Below are 19133 nucleotides of genomic sequence, written 5' to 3' on the forward strand. Positions count from 1 at the left end.
AGTTGAGATCAGCCAGTCGTCCACAGGCTCGGTTGCTGACAGCCGGTGTGTTGTTCCACTCTCGGCCTCTAGCTGAACAATCCACGAAGTCTGCCCACTCTATCCATGTTATATTGCTGTGCCATGAGGAAGCGAAAGTGATGGCAAATCACTGCCGCGCGAGTTCCATCCGCGCGACGTGCGAATGTTGCGCGCGGTTGAGCTGAATTGTTAACGATGTCAACACGGGCGACCACGCCATCGGCACACGTTCAAAAACAAATAGACGAGTGCGGCATCTAAACGCAAGTAGCCGTAAGCTTTAAATGTTGAGGTCACGTCGATGGAAAAAAATGTGATTTCGCAACACCGCCACCACCGCCCACAAACACCGCCGCCACCACCACTGCCCACCGCCCACGAGCTGTCTCATCGGCAAGCGCGAGCCGCACCCCCCCCCCCCCGGGGTGCTCACGAGGAGGCGTCACGACGCCACCCTCCAGACGACGTCGAGGAAGGTGGGAGGAACGAGGTCTATCGTAGCAGGAAGAAGTCCGAGACGCAGATGCTCGTGTCTCACGCTCGCGACCGCGGGCACGACTTGGGATGATTCCGCTGCTGGTGCTGCTGGTTGCGCTCCCGTGGGCAGGTGAGGGATGGGCGCGAAGCGGAGTTGCTTGCTTGTCCTTGCGCGCGTGGTGAGAACGACCTATGGACCGTATCGTGACATCCGACACCCTCACGACTACTGCATCAACTCCCTCAACCGAAACCCCGTGGCGAGCAGATCTCGACGTTTGGCGTTCCGTCTCCCAGACGTGTTGCTGCTGCCACACGCAAGAGCAGAACGGCGGCAATTTGTTCAGGAGATGAATGCCAACCAATATCGAGATCCGATAGCCACGGCTAAGAGGGCTTCAAGGTGAGAGAGAGGAGTATTCGTGTCGTTAGGGGCTTCCTCCCTCCGTTGAAGGAGCGCGGGTTACAGGTTGCGCTTTACGATATGGTCCATAGTTTGGGTTGCATGGAGCACAATCGCGCAACGGTGTTGGAGTCTATTCAGTGGATTACAAATCTGCGGAGGCGATGCTCAGCATCGCAAACGGACGTCGTGAATTTGAAGTGAGGGGGTTGATGGTTTTTAGTGGGACGGGAGGTTCGGAGCTCACATCCCGCGTGCGCGCCAAATGTCGTGCCCCTGATGAGCAATTCTCTAAGTGCGCCCGTGGTGTGGAGGTACTCCTCGCTCACAGCACTTGCCCCAACAGTCTGTGAAGGCTACACAGGGGATATTTGTCTTTGTGGGGGGTGGGGGGGGGGGAATGTCGTGGTTGGCACCGCAATGCACTACGAACTCCCGTCACCCGGAGACCCGAGTTCGACTCCTTCCCAGCCGATATCGGTGTCATGCGAATATCTATACCCGGGCCTGGGGCCTCTCTTAGGTCGCCTCGGCTTTAAATTAATGAGCATCCTGGCGTGGTGTTTAAACATCGGCACTGGGGGAGACAAAGACGGCCGGGCGTGGTGTTGGCCACTTACCCCCTTGTTCGACGTGTTGGTGCTCGCTCACAGCACTTGTCCCAACAGTCTGTTAAGTCTATAGGGGGGGGGGGGGGGGTCAATGTGTGGCAGTCTTATCCCTTAAACTCTCCGCTGGTGTCACTTTAAATTCTTAATGAAAAACGTTAACTTGTCCCCAACAGTGGCTGTCCCGTAGCGTTCAATTACCCGACCCTGTTGGACTCAATTTCACTGTTCACAATATAACAGCATCTAAACGCAGTACATTTAAACAAAAAATATATTGCCCCTTGATATTATTGCGTTGTTGATTTTCACTGTGCCGCTCGCTGAAGCAGTCATCAACGCGTTTAAAGTTCGTGCTCTGTAATAATCAGGCCCGGATAAAGGTTATTGTTGGCCATGGCCTTCAGTGATGACCTTCTACAGTTCGTGGTACTCCTGCCCCATGTTAAGACCGCCGCTGTTACTTTGCTAAAGCTGATTTTTTAAAAAAAACTCTTCGATCAACCATAGGACAACTTACGTCGCCTTTGTCTCCCCTTGCATTGCTCGCTAATGAGAATGAGATTGTGCAAATAAACACCGTGTGAAGATGTTACTGCTAATTTTGCAATGAAATTTTTTTTGAAAAGTTAATAACCGGTGTTAATTTCTCTCTCACCTTATGAAAAGGAAACGATAAACATTGACATGACTCTGCCTCTTTGCATAACCACTGCGCCTGTCCTTGCTATATATAAACATATTTATTCAAGAAGATATCTTGGTAACATGTTCGTATCATACAAAAAAACATGGTCAATGTATACTCTTTGGTTCTTTCGGTAAAGTCACGTAGGTATAAAATAAAATAAATCACGTTTCGGGCGCAACACAAGCGTCCATCATCAGGTGGGAACAGATGTGTGAAAACCCTCCCCGTAGAGGCGGTTCAATCTTGATTTGAAATCAAGAATGGTCAATTTATGTTTTCGTAAGTTTTCGTAGGCCCTTTGCACAGTGCCTGATGTGGCCGTATTGGTTAATGCGGCCGTGGTAATAAGTGTAGGTAGTAGAGCGACATATCCTCCGATCAATTCACCTTTAGTTCACCTGATTTCGAAAGCTAAGCCGGGTCAAAGCCTTGGTGGACAGTGCCTGTGGAGGGTTGACCACCGTACGCAAGTCACGCGTTGTATAGGCAGCAGCTACGCTGTACTGTCAACAGAGGGCGGTGCGGCAAAGACCATTGTGTCTGTGCTGGAGTTATCCTCCCCGCCTTCACCAGCAACACGCACGGGGGTCAGCGTGCGTGAAACACATACTTACTATATATAGACAATAGTCAAATAACCCTAACGACCTGGAATCGTGCGGCTTTGCCCTATATACATCGGTGGATTGGTAAAAAGGGATTTACCGACACCAGAGTATGGCATGTTGGCTTCTCAGTTATCCAGTTAATGTGTCACATTTCGGACAAAAAAATTACTTTTAATATTTACGAGTGTGTATTCTGATACCCATGTATCGATGGTTTTGACCCAACCGCAGCTGTAGGCTGATGTATCAAATAGTTTTTTCTATCTATGTTTACATGGTCAAACAATATTATGTACACTGCTTAAGTATTTATATAATTCGCAATTGTGATCGGTATTAAAAGAAAACAACTGTTGAGGTCGATATGGATGCAGGGCCGGATTAAGGCACGGGGCTTTAGGGGCTGCAGCCCAGGGGCCTCCGCCAGCTGGAAGACCTCCAGAGATGAAGTGAAAAGTGTTTTCATTTGTGAATGCTGAATTTTATTTGTTGTTAGCCTTGCAAAAATACATTTAATTTTTCTTTAACTTTGTTTTCCTTTTGAAAATATTACTGGGGGCCTCACAGTGCCTGTAGCCCAGGGGCCTACACAATCTGAATCCAGCCCTGTATGAATGCTGAGCACAATCAAGGTGTGCGGAATAAGAACCCCCTTTGCTAAAGAGTCCCTTACATGGAGTGGCCCTTCACAGTGTTAAGAGTGGTCTGGTAAGGTAAGGTAAAACTGAAGTAACCTGTTATGAAAAGCATGCTGCATTTCGATTTGCATGTAACATAAAGTTCAGATGCGCACATTTGCCTACGTTGGAAGAAAAACACGGGTGGTAGTTTTTGTTGTACAGTACTAACGTAAAACAAATGAGATATGGATGTACGACATGTACAACTTGTTTTTGAAGTCTTACGATAAAAAGTATATATTTGTTTTATTTCATTTAGCACTACAAGTGGAAACTATTGACCACGTAAATATATTTAACAATCTCAATTTCAGCCCGTTGTCATATCTATCCACTTACTCGACGAAGGCCTCCAGTGTTGTGTCACTTATGGGGGTTGCTTGACCATACCTCTCTGCATTGGTGAGTGGAGTTAGGTCAGGGGCCGGCAACCAAAATAAAATCTATATTTCAAGGGCCGCAATGCATTGTGGGTGAACACGAGACGGTGGTGGTCCTTAATCAATAGCCGTCACGAAGCAGTTCCTTCAAGAGCCGCACGCGGCTCCGGAGCCGCAGGTTGCCGACCCCTCGATGTTACCTCGATGTTACCTACCGGTGATCAGGAAAATTAACCGGGTGGTTGTCTTCGTAGCACGGTGCGCTGCCCAGTGTGTCACACCGCCCCACCCCCTTCAAAAACAGCGGACTGTTCACTGGCCAGCGTTGTGAAGTTTGGTCTTGTAACTCCCCATGAGTGACACAAATGTTGGGAGGCCCATCATGCAGCAGTCGATTTGACAATGGCTTGGAATGTATCGAGCCGGGCGGTGGTTGATACGCGCCTGTATATCCGGCACTGTGGAGGCAGGGAGGGTTATTGGAACATGCAAATGTTGCGAAATTCCCGTCCCCGTGGGCGTAGAGGAAGAGCCATCATACGCTTGCTTGCCGGGAAAATGCAGAACAGAAAACATGTGAACCCCGTCTGCATCGGATCAAGTGTTCCCCTGGAGAATCTGCTTTCCTCCCACACGCAAACGCTCATGAATTGGCTTGGGAAATTGTTGGAGCTGGCTGACCGCGTGGCTGCTGTCGTATGTGGTTCCTCCTCATCGCGCCTCTCAGTCGTTCTCCCTCTCTTCTCGAGTGAGAGAATACCGTGCGCATTTTAAGTTGTATTTAAACTGGTAAATGTTTTAAACGTTTATTTACAGTTCAACAAATTAACAAGCTTTGTACAGCTTCAACGTTTAAGCTTTGTACCTCGATTGATGAACCCTACCAGACCAGATGCATTTGTCCTCATTTAAGCCTCTGGCACTTAATTGTATGAAGAAGAATGGTGTATTTCTAGGGTTAAGGCTTTCATTCGGACTCTTAAGAATATTTTGGAACTTTAGTGTTGAATTGCTACCGACAAGAATCTTACAGATTATGTTCTATAGCTGTGTTTTGGCAACTATTTACAAAAAATACAAAACATAATATGGCCATGGAAAGGACACAACTCACAAAGAGCAGTAATTGAAGGGATCAAATGGATTATATAAGGAGGTGGATATAATCAGGATGGAGTGCTTTAGAAAAGTTAAACATTAAAATAAACAGAAACAAGCCAATGTGCCCGAAAAATTAAGTTTTCAACCAGTTGTATGAATGCCAGCGATGACACATGGATCAGTTACATGAACACTTGACAAGGAAAATGGAACGAAAAATGTGAAAAGAAAACAGGGAGACGCACGAAGAGATGCATGCTGAGAATTATACTGTGAGACAGAAGGAGTCAACGGAGAATGTGACTTTGTTGACCACGACTGTAAGAATTATGATTTTCTTAAGACTAAATCTGACAGTAGACAAACAATGTCGAATAATATTATACTGGACAAGCAGTGGTGACATGTCTAGCATCTGTAAATGAGACCAGCTATTTGTTTGGAGCATATTGTAGCAAATATGTTCATAATGGACAAACTAGTGTTCTGTACTTAATTTGGCTACATTTTCAGATTTCACAATTAAAATATCAGTTTTACTTTCGTGTGATGAATTCTACAGTGACAGAGTGGGTGTGTAAGGGCTACCCACCGACTGTGTAGGCCACAGGGGGGACAGATTCCAAAATAGGATGCTTCCCGAAGAATCTTAAATCTGCGTGAGGCTCTCCTTGAGATGTAAAAGACGCGTGTCTCTTCATTTATTTAGCTAACAACAACAGCTCCACACTGCCAAATAAAGAATACGTTTCTGGGTTACACAATTATTATTCTACGGAATGTTTTAATACAATTGCGAGCTCACCTGCGCCTGATCTATTTTCATTGTCATCAATCATATCACATTTCTTGTTATAAATCTACACTCTGAGCTAACATCTAAACACCTTCGCTTTTCCACAAGGACACTGTGAGGCATCTGCGTTTCTGCCAAAGCCCCGGAATCTGAAGGTTGACATCGTGAATTTCTACACTGACTTGACGTGGGAGTCAGGCGTGAATACACCTGAAGGGACTCAATACATCGTGCAGTACAGGTGAGTGCTGTCACGATAACAATAAACTGTATTCTTTGGGTCTTTCGGTAAAGTCACGTAGATAGGTTCAAGGAAAATAACAATAACTACGACGTTTCGATCACAACACAAGCGAATGCAGTCACGAAAGCTGCAGTCACGAAAGCTTTAAGTCAAGACAATAAACTGCAAACAATAACTGCAGCGAACATCTATAATACCTATATAGAAGTGTATAGTGCAGTGGTTCTCAACCTTTGTTTGGCTCCTGCTCTACTCCCTTTGTTGAATTTTGATTCCACCGAGGAACCCCACTTGCCTGACCCAACACGGTTCTGATAAATACATGTATGAATAATAAACGTCAATATTTTAACTATTTGTCCATTTTGTGACTAGCTAGTAACTACACGCGAATAAAAAAAATGGACGCTCTGCACGCATGATGTAATTTGTTCACGTTCGCTGGTTACTCTTGGAAACGGTATTGTTTATGATCAATTAATTTATAAAACGGTATTTTATATCGTTATAGATTACCATATGGATTTAAATGTAATCGTAGTTATTTAATATTGGCAGATTTATAAATGAGTATTCCCGATGACTCTCATGCATGGTATAATTTAACATATTTATAAATCACCTCGCGTACCCCCAGGGGTCTGCGTACCCCCATTTGAGAACCACTGGTATAGTTTGAAGTCTCCACATAGCCCTCGCCCCCTTTAGAACCTTTTCTGAACCTCTCTTAGAACACGCGCATAAAAAGTCTCGAGGCTGTATTCCCTAGAGAATTTCTCCACAGCTCCCTCTCCAAATAGTCGCTAAAATCCCCCCACCCATGAATTTCTCTGAGACCCACAGCCTGCCCGTCATCTCACGAGCCCACCATCTCTAGAGCAGCGGTTCTTCTTATCCTGGGGTGCACGCACCCCCTGGGGCTGCGAGATGCCATTTCTGGGGGTGCAAGACATGGCCAGAAATTTTTTTCGAAGGTAAATAATCGAAAACTCTAATTAAGCACGGGGACATAAGTACAGCTACTAAGTTTCATTTAACCCTATGTAGTTATTAACATGTTTACATGTTTTTACGCTTGAGAACCAAAGGGATACAAGGCTGCAATAAAGGTTAAGAATCACTGATCTGTAGGGTATCTCTGGAACCCCTTTCAATTGACTCTCTTAGCCCCGTAATGGGACTCTGCCTGCTGAGTCTGTACGGCTCCACAGGAAGGGAATCCTGTAAAGCACTCGCTGACAGTGCATGCTTGCCGCAAAGAGGAAACAAAACCCACTGAATTATCTGAGTTTTTATTGTGTGTGTTCAGGATTTGAATTAATCATAGGGAATCCCAAGAACGCAGCTATAAAATAATGCAGCATAAATAAAACGGGTAGATGCATGTGAATAGTTCAGAGTTCAGAGTCTATGCCGCAGCATTTGTGCTTCATGGGTTAGAGTCCATGCACTCCCTCAAAAGGTATGTTTGCTGTATTATGTAACAACCCCTTTCCACAAGCCGTGTATGCTCAGATGCTGATAAGAGAGTGAGATGAATCAACGCCCTTGTAACAGCTGTTCAGATTAGGTCATTTGCACACTTTATCGAAATAACCTCTCAACAGTTAGGTTTCATTTCACATGAGCTGATGACGTTTTCTGATGGTTAAATATTCTGCCAGTGCACTACTCTTTTCAGTTCCATCTCTGGAATGCCTGCTGACCAATACTGTCGGAATTCTAGAAATATAAATAACAGATTTGTCAACTGTATTTGGTATGGATACATCTACAATATATATTTTACTTGATGTAAATAATGCAGGCTTTACAATTCTGATCGTTTTACACTGCATGCATGCAATGTGTGTACTAATTATGGGAATTAAAAATATATATTTAAGGTAGCAAAGCCACATGAGAGGCCTCTTAGAGGAAGGTACAATCCAAATCAACTATTGTTTCGATTTAAAGCTTTCGTGACTGCAGGGATTCATCTTCTTGTTTTTTTCGGTAAAGTCACGTAGAAGGGAAGTAATAAATTAATAAAAATAAAACATAATAAAATAATTCTCACGACGTTTCGGCTACAACGCAAGCAGCCGTTTTCAGGTGAAGAATGAGACACTGCCAAGCTAGGAGCTTATATATAAGCTGAGTTGGGGGTGTAAGAATGTTAATAGTATGTAGAAGCAATGAAACGTGTGAATGGGAGAGCGGTGGAAGGAGACCCGCAGCGGAGCAAATTATGCATTATTAACATTCTCTCCCTTTGTTAATGCTACCCCCTGCCCCCTCCCTTTGGTTGCTGCTGGTCCTGCATAATGCATGGGCATAGTATGACTTTGAAACCCCCCCGCCCACCTCCTACGCATTTCTATGAATATGCTAAATTCCTCTTGATATGCACATTCTTTTGTTAAGGCACTCTTCTTACACCCCCAACTCAGCTTATATATAAGCTCCTAGCTTGGCAGTGTCTCATTCTTCACATGAAGACGGCTGCTTGTGTTGTAGCCGAAACGTCGTGAGAATTATTTAATTATGTTTTATTTTTATTAATTTATTACTTCCCTTCTACGTGACTTTACCGAAAAAACCAAGAAGATCAACTATTGTTGTTAGAGTGGAACTCTTCTTATTTATGTTTAAGTGGGGCAGCTTTTTGCAAAATAGATAATGAGTAGTTTTGGAGAGGAGGTCTCATCATGTACTCGCTCCAAGCTAATCAACATAAACTCGAGCAACATCGTCCCACAAATTCAGACATCGTCCCACAAGTAACATCGTCCCACAAGCTCAGACATCGTCCCGCAAGCTCAGACATCGTCCTGCAAGCTCAGACATCGTCTTGCAAGTATGTGTCCGTGAGCCAGATGGCCCTGGCTACACAAGGCACAACTTCCTCGGTGAGCTGGAGGCCACTCTCAACTCCGACCACGGTGGCGAGCTGTTAACTCCTTTGCACGGGCCCCCACATACACGTGGGTGATTCTGCATTTCACACTCCCAGACAAAGTGATTGATTGGCTAAATCACTTACACCTGAATGTATAATACGTTGCTCTGCATAGGCCTTCTGAAAGATGAACAAAAAGTGAAAAGTGTAGCTTGGTATGCTTGTGCAACCGTAATTCTAGGCATCGGCAAGGTAAAGTAATTTACCATTTTTACCAGGTAAAAGGGTAAAGGTAAAGGTGTCGACCATGCCAAGGGGTAAGGTATAGGGTAGGGTAAAGGTAGCGCAGAAGAATTACCTGGGAGGGTAAAGGTAGCACAACGTATTACCCGGTAAACACCTTGTTTACCGCTAAAAGCTCCGTGGCACAGTCCATGGCCTCCATTTTAAATTGCAATCATTGATGTCAGATCATATGGAGACGGACCACATTCTTGAGCTAGAGGATGAGGTCGAGGATGCCAGCAACGGAATTTTCGGGGTCGCTGTGAACAGCAATCGAAAGAGGCAGCGCATGCATTCCCGTGGGAGCACACGCACGATTGGATGGAGGGTGATCCCCATGTGCAGCAAGGGAAGCGACAGTGCGTGCACTGCTGCAAGTGGTTTTCCTCCCACACGAACGCGTTGGGGTGGAAAGCCCACCTCAAGTAGCACAACGTGCTCGCCCCAGGCAGTGAGGTCGGGACGTTGGCGTCGGCGAGCCGCCTAATACAGTAAACGCTGAGCCGGCCAGCAATCCTGGATTGCCTTCTGGTAAAGTTTGAGAACACGGTGGTTGATTTTGTTATCCAAGGTGCAATCTCTTTGCGAGCCGCCGGCAGTGACAAGTTCAAGACCTTGGTCCACACATTGATGCAGGGATACGAGGGCCCGTCGACCCGCATCATAATTCGCAGGATTGTAGAGCATCACACCATCATGCTGCCCATCGTCGGGGCGTTCTTCTCCAACCTGGGCGTCACCATCTTGCTCATCATCGATGGTTGGTCGAACTGCAACCTGAAGGGATTTTGGACGGTCACGGTGCACTGGATCGACACCAAATCTGGTGTGTCAAAATCCATGCTGCTGATGATCCTCGATGTGCAGTCCAGAAGGGGTGTTGGCAAGCACATTGGCACTACTTTGTTTGAGCACCTCCAAAGCCTCGGGCACAATGTCTCGACCAAGTTGCTCGCTGTCACCAGCGACAATGGCTCTGATGCGATCAGTGCTGTGAAGATGTTATTCGCCCTGGTCAACGCGAATGCCGGATATGAGCAGTTGCGGGCTTGCCACCATATTCGCTGCGCGGATCATTCGGTCCAGATCAGCATCGTCCAAGTTCTCAAACTGATCAAGTCGACCAACGCCGAACTGCGCAAGGCACTCGTCAATATCAGGCGCAACAAGGTCATCTGACAGTCGTACCGCCGTGAGGCTGAGATCGCTAAGCTCGCCAGCAAGGAGCCGACACACCAGGACTCGCCGACCAGGTGGAATTTGACGTTTGACATGGGCGACGACACCATCAAAAAGCGTGTCTCATTGGACATTATCATGGTGCACTTCCAGGATGTGATCAGCGTCGGTGCTTTATCTGAACTGCAGTGGGCAAACATCGAGGGCGTGACAGCATTCCTGCTAATGCCGCGCCAGGTCATGACCTCGTTGACGGCGGACCGCAAGTGGACATTCGATCTCGTGCCAGTGACGATGGAGCACCTGATCCGTCAGTGTGATCACGGCGAAGCCGCTCTTAGAGCGATCGATGAGTCCTTGACCACAACGGGGATGAAGGCCGAGCTGGTGCGGTACCGTGACGTCCTGGTTCAGGAACCCGCCATTGTGGCATCCTACTTGAATCCACAGCTGCCGAAAACGACAGACCAAGACGAGCTGGCTACACTGAAGACCACGATCTGCTCTGTCCTGCAGCATCGTTACTCAGGCGTGCTCGCGATCCCGCCGAAGGGAGTCGTTGCCCATATGGAGGAGCGGTCGCTGTTCAGCACCCTATTCAGCAACGTCGGCAGCTCCATTGATGACGGTGATGAAGTCGACCGCTTTATGAGCATTGGCGTCACGACCGCCAGCGCCTTCATTGACATAATGCGGTGGTGGTCTCTCCACAAAGAGATGCTCCCTGCCCACTACAAGATGGCCTTCGACTACTTGGGAGTGCCGGCGACGTCAACTCCCTGCCAACGCGTGAATAGTGGAGCCGGGCGGGAGTTCACATGCGTTCGCCAGTCGCTGTCGTCGACGCTCTTCATCCAGTCCATGTGTTTGTGCTTATGGATCGCGGCCGGCTGCCTGAAGGTCCCATCTAACTGGGCCAGAGCGGCGCAGGATCTTATTGCCCGTCGTTCGTCCGAGGACGACGGCAATGACGAACTTGATCAGGTTGTTGATGAGATAGTCATCGACCAAGACGACTGGGACGAGGAGGTTATGGAGGACGGTGTCATCGATAGCCTCAATGCCCGATTCGAGAGTATTTTATATGAATAAAGCGCTCTACCTAGCATTTATCTGATGGTGGGGAGGATGCCGTGATACACTCACTTATCTTACACTGACTCACTCACACATCCTACACTGACTCACTCACACATCATACACTGACTCACTCATCATACGCTGACTCACTCACACATCATGCACTCACTCACACTACCACTGACTCACTCACACATCATACACTGACTCACTCATCATACGCTGACTCACACATCATACACTCACTCACACTACCACTGACTCACTCACACATCATACACTGGGAGTGTCATGCTGCCAGCTATGGCTGCAAGTTTGGTCGTACATGTTATGCATATCGTTTATTGTTAACTTTGAATCACAGTTCTTATGATTACTGTTGTTACATTGTTTTATAGTCTTATGGTTATTATTGTTTGACTTGCATCACACTGGGATATTTGCACACAGCGTTGTAATACGGTGTTTTTTTTCTGGAAGATTTGCTGGTTTATCCAGGATGTTTCTGTTGCGCGTCGTCGCTTTAAGATGTTCTCTGTTCATATTTTGTTTGTTGCGGTTGCACCCGACTCAAGAGCCGTATGGGGTAAAGGTGAAAGGTAGGGTAAAGGTAGGCTCGTTGCTTTTGACCTTTTACCTTACCTTGCTAAAGGGTAGAAGGTAAGGGTAGAATGATTGTATTGTGGTAAGGTAAAATGTAGGGTAAAGGTAGGCTCGTTGTTTTTACCTTTTACCTTACCTTGCCAAGGCCTATGTAATTCTTAACGGGAATGTATGGGCAATGATGTTGATTTCATTGATACATTTGTAAATGATAACGTCCTGTTTTTTTTTTACAGAACCAATAACATGTGGTCAAACGTCATTGACTGCTCTAATGTTACATCGACGCACTGCAATCTAACAAAAGAAACAGCTAATATCTATGAGGACCGGTACTTCATCCGATTACGTGCCGTGCATTCCACTGGAGTCTCTGAATGGATAAACAAAACAATAATCCCACTCTCTCAGTGTAAGTACGATTCATTTAGTGTACTGTTTAACTTAGTAATAACGGTTAAAGGGCCATACTTACGTCTGAGGGAAAAAAGTAGTGCTAAAATGTGTTCCATGTATGCAAAGGGATTATTTTTTGTCCGCTGTGCACTAATCAAGTTAAATGCTTATTGTGCTCACAAACACAATTACCATACATAAACAGGCATTATTTACTGCTTTCTAGATACATTTTGGAATATTAAAAAGCAGCATTTTTCTCAGCAGAGGCAGGCTTTTTTTTAAACAATTGCTGACGTTACCGACGAGACCGGGTGTCAAAATCAGTCGAGGGATGCCAACAGGCTGATGGACTAAGACGTGTTTTTTTATGCGAAGAGGTGAATGGAATTATGTTTAATTATAGCAGTCTCAAATTATCATAGAGAACCCCCGGGGTTCATGATGGTTTCATGCATTTCGTGGTGTGTGCATCATTATTGTTTGGTGACCAATGTGGCCGCACATTTTCACTCAAGATATTCACGAGTCAAGTTATTGACAACAGGTTCACAGAATTCCTGGAGGAAGACGAGTCTAGAAACCCAGTAGACTGGCGTATATTCCAGACACTTACTGAAGGCAGATCAGGCTCCAAAAAATAATTTATAAGAAAACTTATAGCAAAGTGGAGTGATGTGTAGGAGGGAGGTGGATTGTAGTACCATAGGACACTAAGGGATGGTGATAGTGAGTAGGCACTGAACAAACGGAGGATAATGGTTAATGTTGATAACCGGTCGGGAGAGGGTAACCTTTGACAATATGATGGCGTCTTAGTAGGGAGAATGTTCTATTTGAAATTTCCAAGTTGCACCTCTAGTAATGAAATTCCAAGCATCCTGTAATCTCCACGTGTATTGAACTACAAATAACTTATTCTCCAGTTGCTTTGCTCGGTCACAAAAAAACCACATGAATTATGCCATAAGCATCCACTGATGTTGGTCTTCATTGTGTTCTAAATGGAGTTTATGTAGTCACACAAATATCTGTTGTACGATACTGAATAGATGTGACCCTAAACGTTAATAATTGGAGCGTATATAAATGTAATCGGTGTTTATAACACGCTAAACCAACCCTCCCCCTCTACTATGGATAATATTGGTCGTGAAAGCCTCACGTTTTGTTTACTAAATTGCTCTTTTGCACACTGCCAAGGCAGCAGCATCACCAAATCATCTCGTGTGCATGTAGAAATGGCTTCAATTTCGTTGAACTCTGGCTGTCAAATTATCACACTTCACCGAAGTGATATGTATAATGTCATGCCATACGGCTGCAATTGAAAATGCAGTTAAATTGGTGTTATGTGTGTGTGTCTTTTTTCAGTTGCCATCGGTGACCCAGAAATGTACATGAATCTTTCTGAGAATGGCGTAAATGTGTTCGCAATTCTACCGCGAACACCAATTTTTAAACATGGCAAGCAACAATCGATCGACGATTTGTTTCCTTTCCGTATGCTGTACAAGCACTCGTTGGGGTCTAGTGAGCACGAGGTAATCTATATATATAAAAGGGAAATGTGTGAATATGTGTGTCTGTTAAAAATTTCGATTTAAAGCTTTCGTAACTGCAGGGATTCATCTTCTTGGTTCTTTCGGTAAAGTCACGTAAAAGGAAAATAATAAAATAATAAAAATTTAACATAATAAAATAATTCTCACGACGTTTCGGCCACAACGCAAGCAGCCGTCTTCAGGTGGAGAACAGGTCTGTCGACTCTACCTTCTCGACAGACCTGTTCTCCACCTGAAGACGGCTGCTTGCGTTGTGGCCGAAACGTCGTGATAATTATTTTATTATGTAAATGTTTTATTATTTTATTATTTTCCTTTTACGTCTGTTCAAAATGTTTAGCGTACTTCCTGACATGCAACAAACTTGAAATTTGCTATGTGGGTACTTTCCAGACTGTACACCATGCAAAAATTATAAAAATAGACTTTTGTATTTTTGTTGGGGTGGGGGGGGCGCAATAATGCATATATTTTACACGGCAAGTGAGCTGTGACATCACATCTGCCATGTCACTCCCGCAAAAGCGGAAGCGTCACGCAGTGTGCCTGCTAACGTCACCCCCCCCCCAACCCTCCGCGGGTAAAGTGAAATACAAATGTGTTGCAGGTCTAAGGTGTTTTTCGCGCAGCATCGCTTTATTATTTAATTCGTTTACTGCCGTACGCACCCTAAAAGTTGCGTGTATCTGCAGCAAGCGCGTGTATGTGTACCTATGGACGCGCGCGCGCGTGTGTGTGACCCGAGTTTGATTCCCGCTCACGGCCACCACCGGTGACGATTATTTGAACTGGTCCTGGGCCTTCCCTAGGTCGACGCAGCCTCAAATGAGTACCTGGTGCGGTGTGTAAAAACATGGCCACTGGGGAAACAAAGGCGGCCGAACGTGGTGTTGGCCACCCACCGCCTCGTGTGCCGTGCTGGCCCTCATAGGTGCTCGCTAACAGCACTTGCCCCAACAGTCTGTTAGGGCTATTACTGGGGATCTTTTGTCATTGATGGTGACATCACAGCAAACATAATCCCTGTGACGTCACGCGCGGTGATCGTCTTTCACTCAATGTGAAGTGATTGTCCCACGTCTGTCGTTCATTCCACGTTGACCTTCGATTTAATTTTCGGCATCGTTGCATCAGTTTCATTCGCCAACGCTGAGCCACCACATCGCTACGGCAACTCAAGCGAATATAAAAAATGTTTAAACTCTATTTTCCTAAATCTATTTTCGCCTCGGTGCAACTGATCGTGGGCTCGACGATGTTATTATGTTACCGAATTAATGTACGTAATTGTGCCTAATTTGTTGTTGTTGTGAAATGTCACTGCAGGCTAGTTCGAGTGACGGCTCATTCTTTATGCGTCTGGGAAAGGGTGTTCAGTTTTGCGCACAGGCCAAGGTGAAATTGTCGAATTTCAATATAGAGAGCAACTGGTCGAAAGAAACCTGCATCAAGACTGACAGCGGTGAGTACGATACGAACACCGGTGAGCGTGTCCGTAGTGTTCTACCAAGTAAAAAGCCATTTAGGTTATTTTGATCATTCCCCGGTTTGACTTGTAGGCAATGAAACGCATATAATTATGACGTAGTTTAATAAGCACATCAATCATACTCCAGTTTGACTGCTTATGCACTGACGATGCTCATTGCTAACCGGTGTTCTTTTTTTCTTCAGATCTCTTCTGGATACTCATCATAGTATTCACTTTACTCATTCTAACTTTCTGTTTAATCGGATTAAGCATGTGTAAAATGTACAAGTACCTTTACACTTTCAAAAAAGGAACTCCAATGACTCTGGTAACTTATATTGTTTTTGCGTACGCATCATCTACACAATATATACACTTACATTTTAATGTTCACAACCAAATAGTATATTTGGAGTTAAAATTATTATATACATCTAAACATATCGTGAAAATGTTGCTTCCACTTATTGGCACAAATCCTGAATTGGAAAATGTATAAATAGTTCAGAGGTGATGTGCAACATAAATCAAGTTGGCATATCAAACCTTGTTTAAACATTTGTAAATTACGATTATTTATAGAGATATAATTTGAATTAATTATTTGGAACGCTGGTGAACTTCTCCAACCTTCAACACACGAGCTGGCGATTTGCGTATTTAACTTAAGAATTAACTACGGTATTTAAGTGTATGGCCCACTCCACGGGTTTGTCATGAACAGTCATGCGCTCAGTTTTCTGGGCTGATCTTATCATTTCGTATATGATTTGCATCTCTTGTTGCCACCATGATCACTCACTGCCATGGTGGAGAGATGTTAACTACCTCACCTAGTATACCGGATGTCGCATGTTCAATCCCAACCCTGACGCCTGCATATTTGGAGTTTGCAGTGTCTCTCTCCCCATGGTCGCGTGGATTTTTCTCCGGGTCCTCCAGTTTATCCCTTCACATTTATAAACATGCGTTTAGAGTATTTGGCTGCTAGACATTTACACGTGATAAGCCACTTCGTTGAGCTATAATTTGTGGCCAGGTCGCTTCTAAAAAAGAGCTATACAGCTCAGTGGGCCTTACCTGGTCATATCAAAAACGAGAATTAGCAGAAATGTGATTGAGGGGGTGGGATGAGCCACAATCAGTTTAATACAAAAGAGACTTTTCTTGATTGGATTTTTAAGATCTGTATTTTCATTCCGATGATGTATCCGGTATTTCTGCATACCCTTTGCCATGACTATCATTACACCACGCCTGAGACGCACAATCAAGCATGACACCAGCAGTGAAAAATTCCACATTTCTTTGGTGGGTGCCATATAATACTTAATGTGAACTAGAAATGTGAGCTGCAAGGAGTTTTGCATCTGGATTACTGTAAGTGTGCCTTCGTGTCAACGAGGGGCAGAGTGAGACTGTACAACTGTACTAAATGTTTCTAATCAGTTGGACTGCCATCCGTGTCATACTACTAATACGAAATCAGCAGAAAATTTATATATTTTTAATAATAATAAAACACATCGCCTCCAAAAAGACCAGTCAAACAACTGAAAACTCACAAAACAGCCAAAGGTCAGAGGTTACGTCACTTTCCCAGATAAATGTACCTTTGCAGTCTCCTTTCTCAACGTGTGACAGAATAGTTATAGATTTATAAAAGACACATCTCAAAGTATTGCATGTACAATTCCTTCTTCTTGTATTTGCAGGACGGCGTGTGGGACTATAATGTCTCTAAGAAAAATCCCAACTCCGCCTACAGCGGGTCGTCTGACGGTGGTTGCCTCGATGGAATAACAATTGACTACAACCAGAATTCCCCTGGGGATTCTGGGGACTTAAACCAGTTGTTTTCAATTAAAATTGACGGTGAAGATGTATTTAACACGGATGACATTTCTTTACGAAGCGACGATGCCAGAAATACAACCTACTCTTCCATGTCTCCCATGTGCCGTGAAAACGGCAGCAGCCACACGTGTGTAAACCGTGTGTTTGATGACCTACTTCGACAACAGGATACTCCTTGTGAAAGTGAATTCAACGTTATCCAGAGAGCTAAGTCCTTGGAACGCCAGCAGTACTGTCAGTCCAAGCCTTTGCTTGACAACACAGAGACACTGTTGTCCAAAGCAGAGCAGTCGGATATGGCATACACATGTCAGTATGTGCAGAGTGTCCATCCGTACATGTCGCAATAGCCACATCGAGCAATAATTTGGCAAGAATTATGTTTAAAATTGGCTGCCAATCTTTCATCAGGGTTTGAGCCTCAGCCATTATTATTTATAGTGATATGTCCTTCCTTAGCCTGTGTTTTATATATATAACATTTACACTTCTTAATTCATGGATTGCCAGGGGAGAGTGGCAAGTGACTAGCGTCTAAATCAATCCGTGATAGATTTTCTGATTATAGGGCGACAATTTACCTACACCGAATGGAGAAAATCTGACATGAAGATCAATGTTATTTTATTTTGTAATTAAATGAACTCAACTGTGTGTAATTTACCTTGGCCTGTCTCTCTTCTGCGTGTCTATTTGCAGCTATGCTTTCCTATCTGTGCCTCCATTTGTCTCTCTCCAGCCTCTTTTGTCTCTACGCCTCTCCGCCCTGCAGAGAGGCCCCCTGAGCGCACGGCAAGATGCGCCTCTGAGCGGCCACGCACAATCGCACGTGATTGTGTGTGACGTCACCAAGCACTGCCCTCCCCCCAGCACAAAGATCCCCCGTGTCGCCTGAATAGGCTGTTGGGGCAAGTGCTGGTAGCGAGTAGCAGCACCTATGAAGGCCGGCACTGTGCACGAGGGGGTATGTGGTCGGAACCACGCCCGGCCGCCTTTGTCTCCCTAGTGGTGACGTTTACACACCGCACTAGGTACTCATTTGAGGCTGAGTCGACCTAGACGATGCCCAGGTCCCATTCAGATAATCATCGTCACTGGTGTTGATCATGAGCGGGAATTGAACTTTGGTCGCCAGGTTGGTAGCGCAGCACGCCAACCGCTTCGTTATCGCTCCCCCCAACGCCCCACTACAAACCACCACAAAGCACCACACATGTCACGCACACCTGGGTGTAAGCCCGGCACAATCGCCCCGACATCAGACCTCTCCCCCATGGGTATTCTTCCCCAGGAAGCCTCGGGGTGACCTCAGCCAAGTTGTTGCCCAAGGGAGGAGAGAATTGGCCCAAGTGTAAGGTGCAGAGGGCAGGCAGACACAGGTGCCCACCTCCAGGTGAGCGCGGGTGAGGGGGGGGCATTTCTCCCTCCCCGTAGGCGCGGATCCAATACGAGACACGGGCCCCTATAATATGTGTATGTATTTATGTTGAACTTCTTTCGCACCGTACGTAGCCAACCATGCCAATCGGAGATGCGGGCGAAGGACAACAAACTTTCACAAAAAAGCAGCTGTCATGAAATGAGTGTCAATCTGGACGATGAGTTATAAGTGTGTAGCTCCAAGTGGCTTCCTAGTATCGCAAGGAAGAGCATTCCAGATAGCCGCAGAAGCGCATCCGAAAGCGCACGCGCGATCCGGTGACCGTCTTTGTCCGATGGCCAGCCGTAAGCCGCTGCGAGGATGACCGGAGTATCGCGTGATGGTTTATGCGGCGTCAGTGGCGGCTCCTGCAAAATCTCTCAGGGG

At 45.5% G+C, this 19133-nt stretch overlaps 1 protein-coding gene across 1 annotated transcript; it reads left to right on the top strand.

Moving 5' to 3' along the window:
* Positions 1–519: 519 nt before the first annotated feature.
* On the top strand, positions 520–17980 carry LOC144933709 (uncharacterized). The gene is made up of 7 exons (XM_078858776.1): positions 520–628; positions 5874–6006; positions 12274–12449; positions 13808–13977; positions 15325–15460; positions 15673–15797; positions 17185–17980. The coding sequence occupies exons 1-7, from the start codon at positions 586–588 to the stop codon at positions 17674–17676; spliced, it is 1275 nt and encodes a 424-aa protein (XP_078714902.1). The 5' UTR covers positions 520–585; the 3' UTR covers positions 17677–17980.
* Positions 17981–19133: the final 1153 nt, after the last annotated feature.

The sequence above is a fragment of the Lampetra fluviatilis genome, chromosome 8 (genome assembly GCF_964198595.1).
Source record: "Lampetra fluviatilis chromosome 8, kcLamFluv1.1, whole genome shotgun sequence".
In the NCBI taxonomy this organism is placed as follows: domain Eukaryota; kingdom Metazoa; phylum Chordata; class Hyperoartia; order Petromyzontiformes; family Petromyzontidae; genus Lampetra; species Lampetra fluviatilis.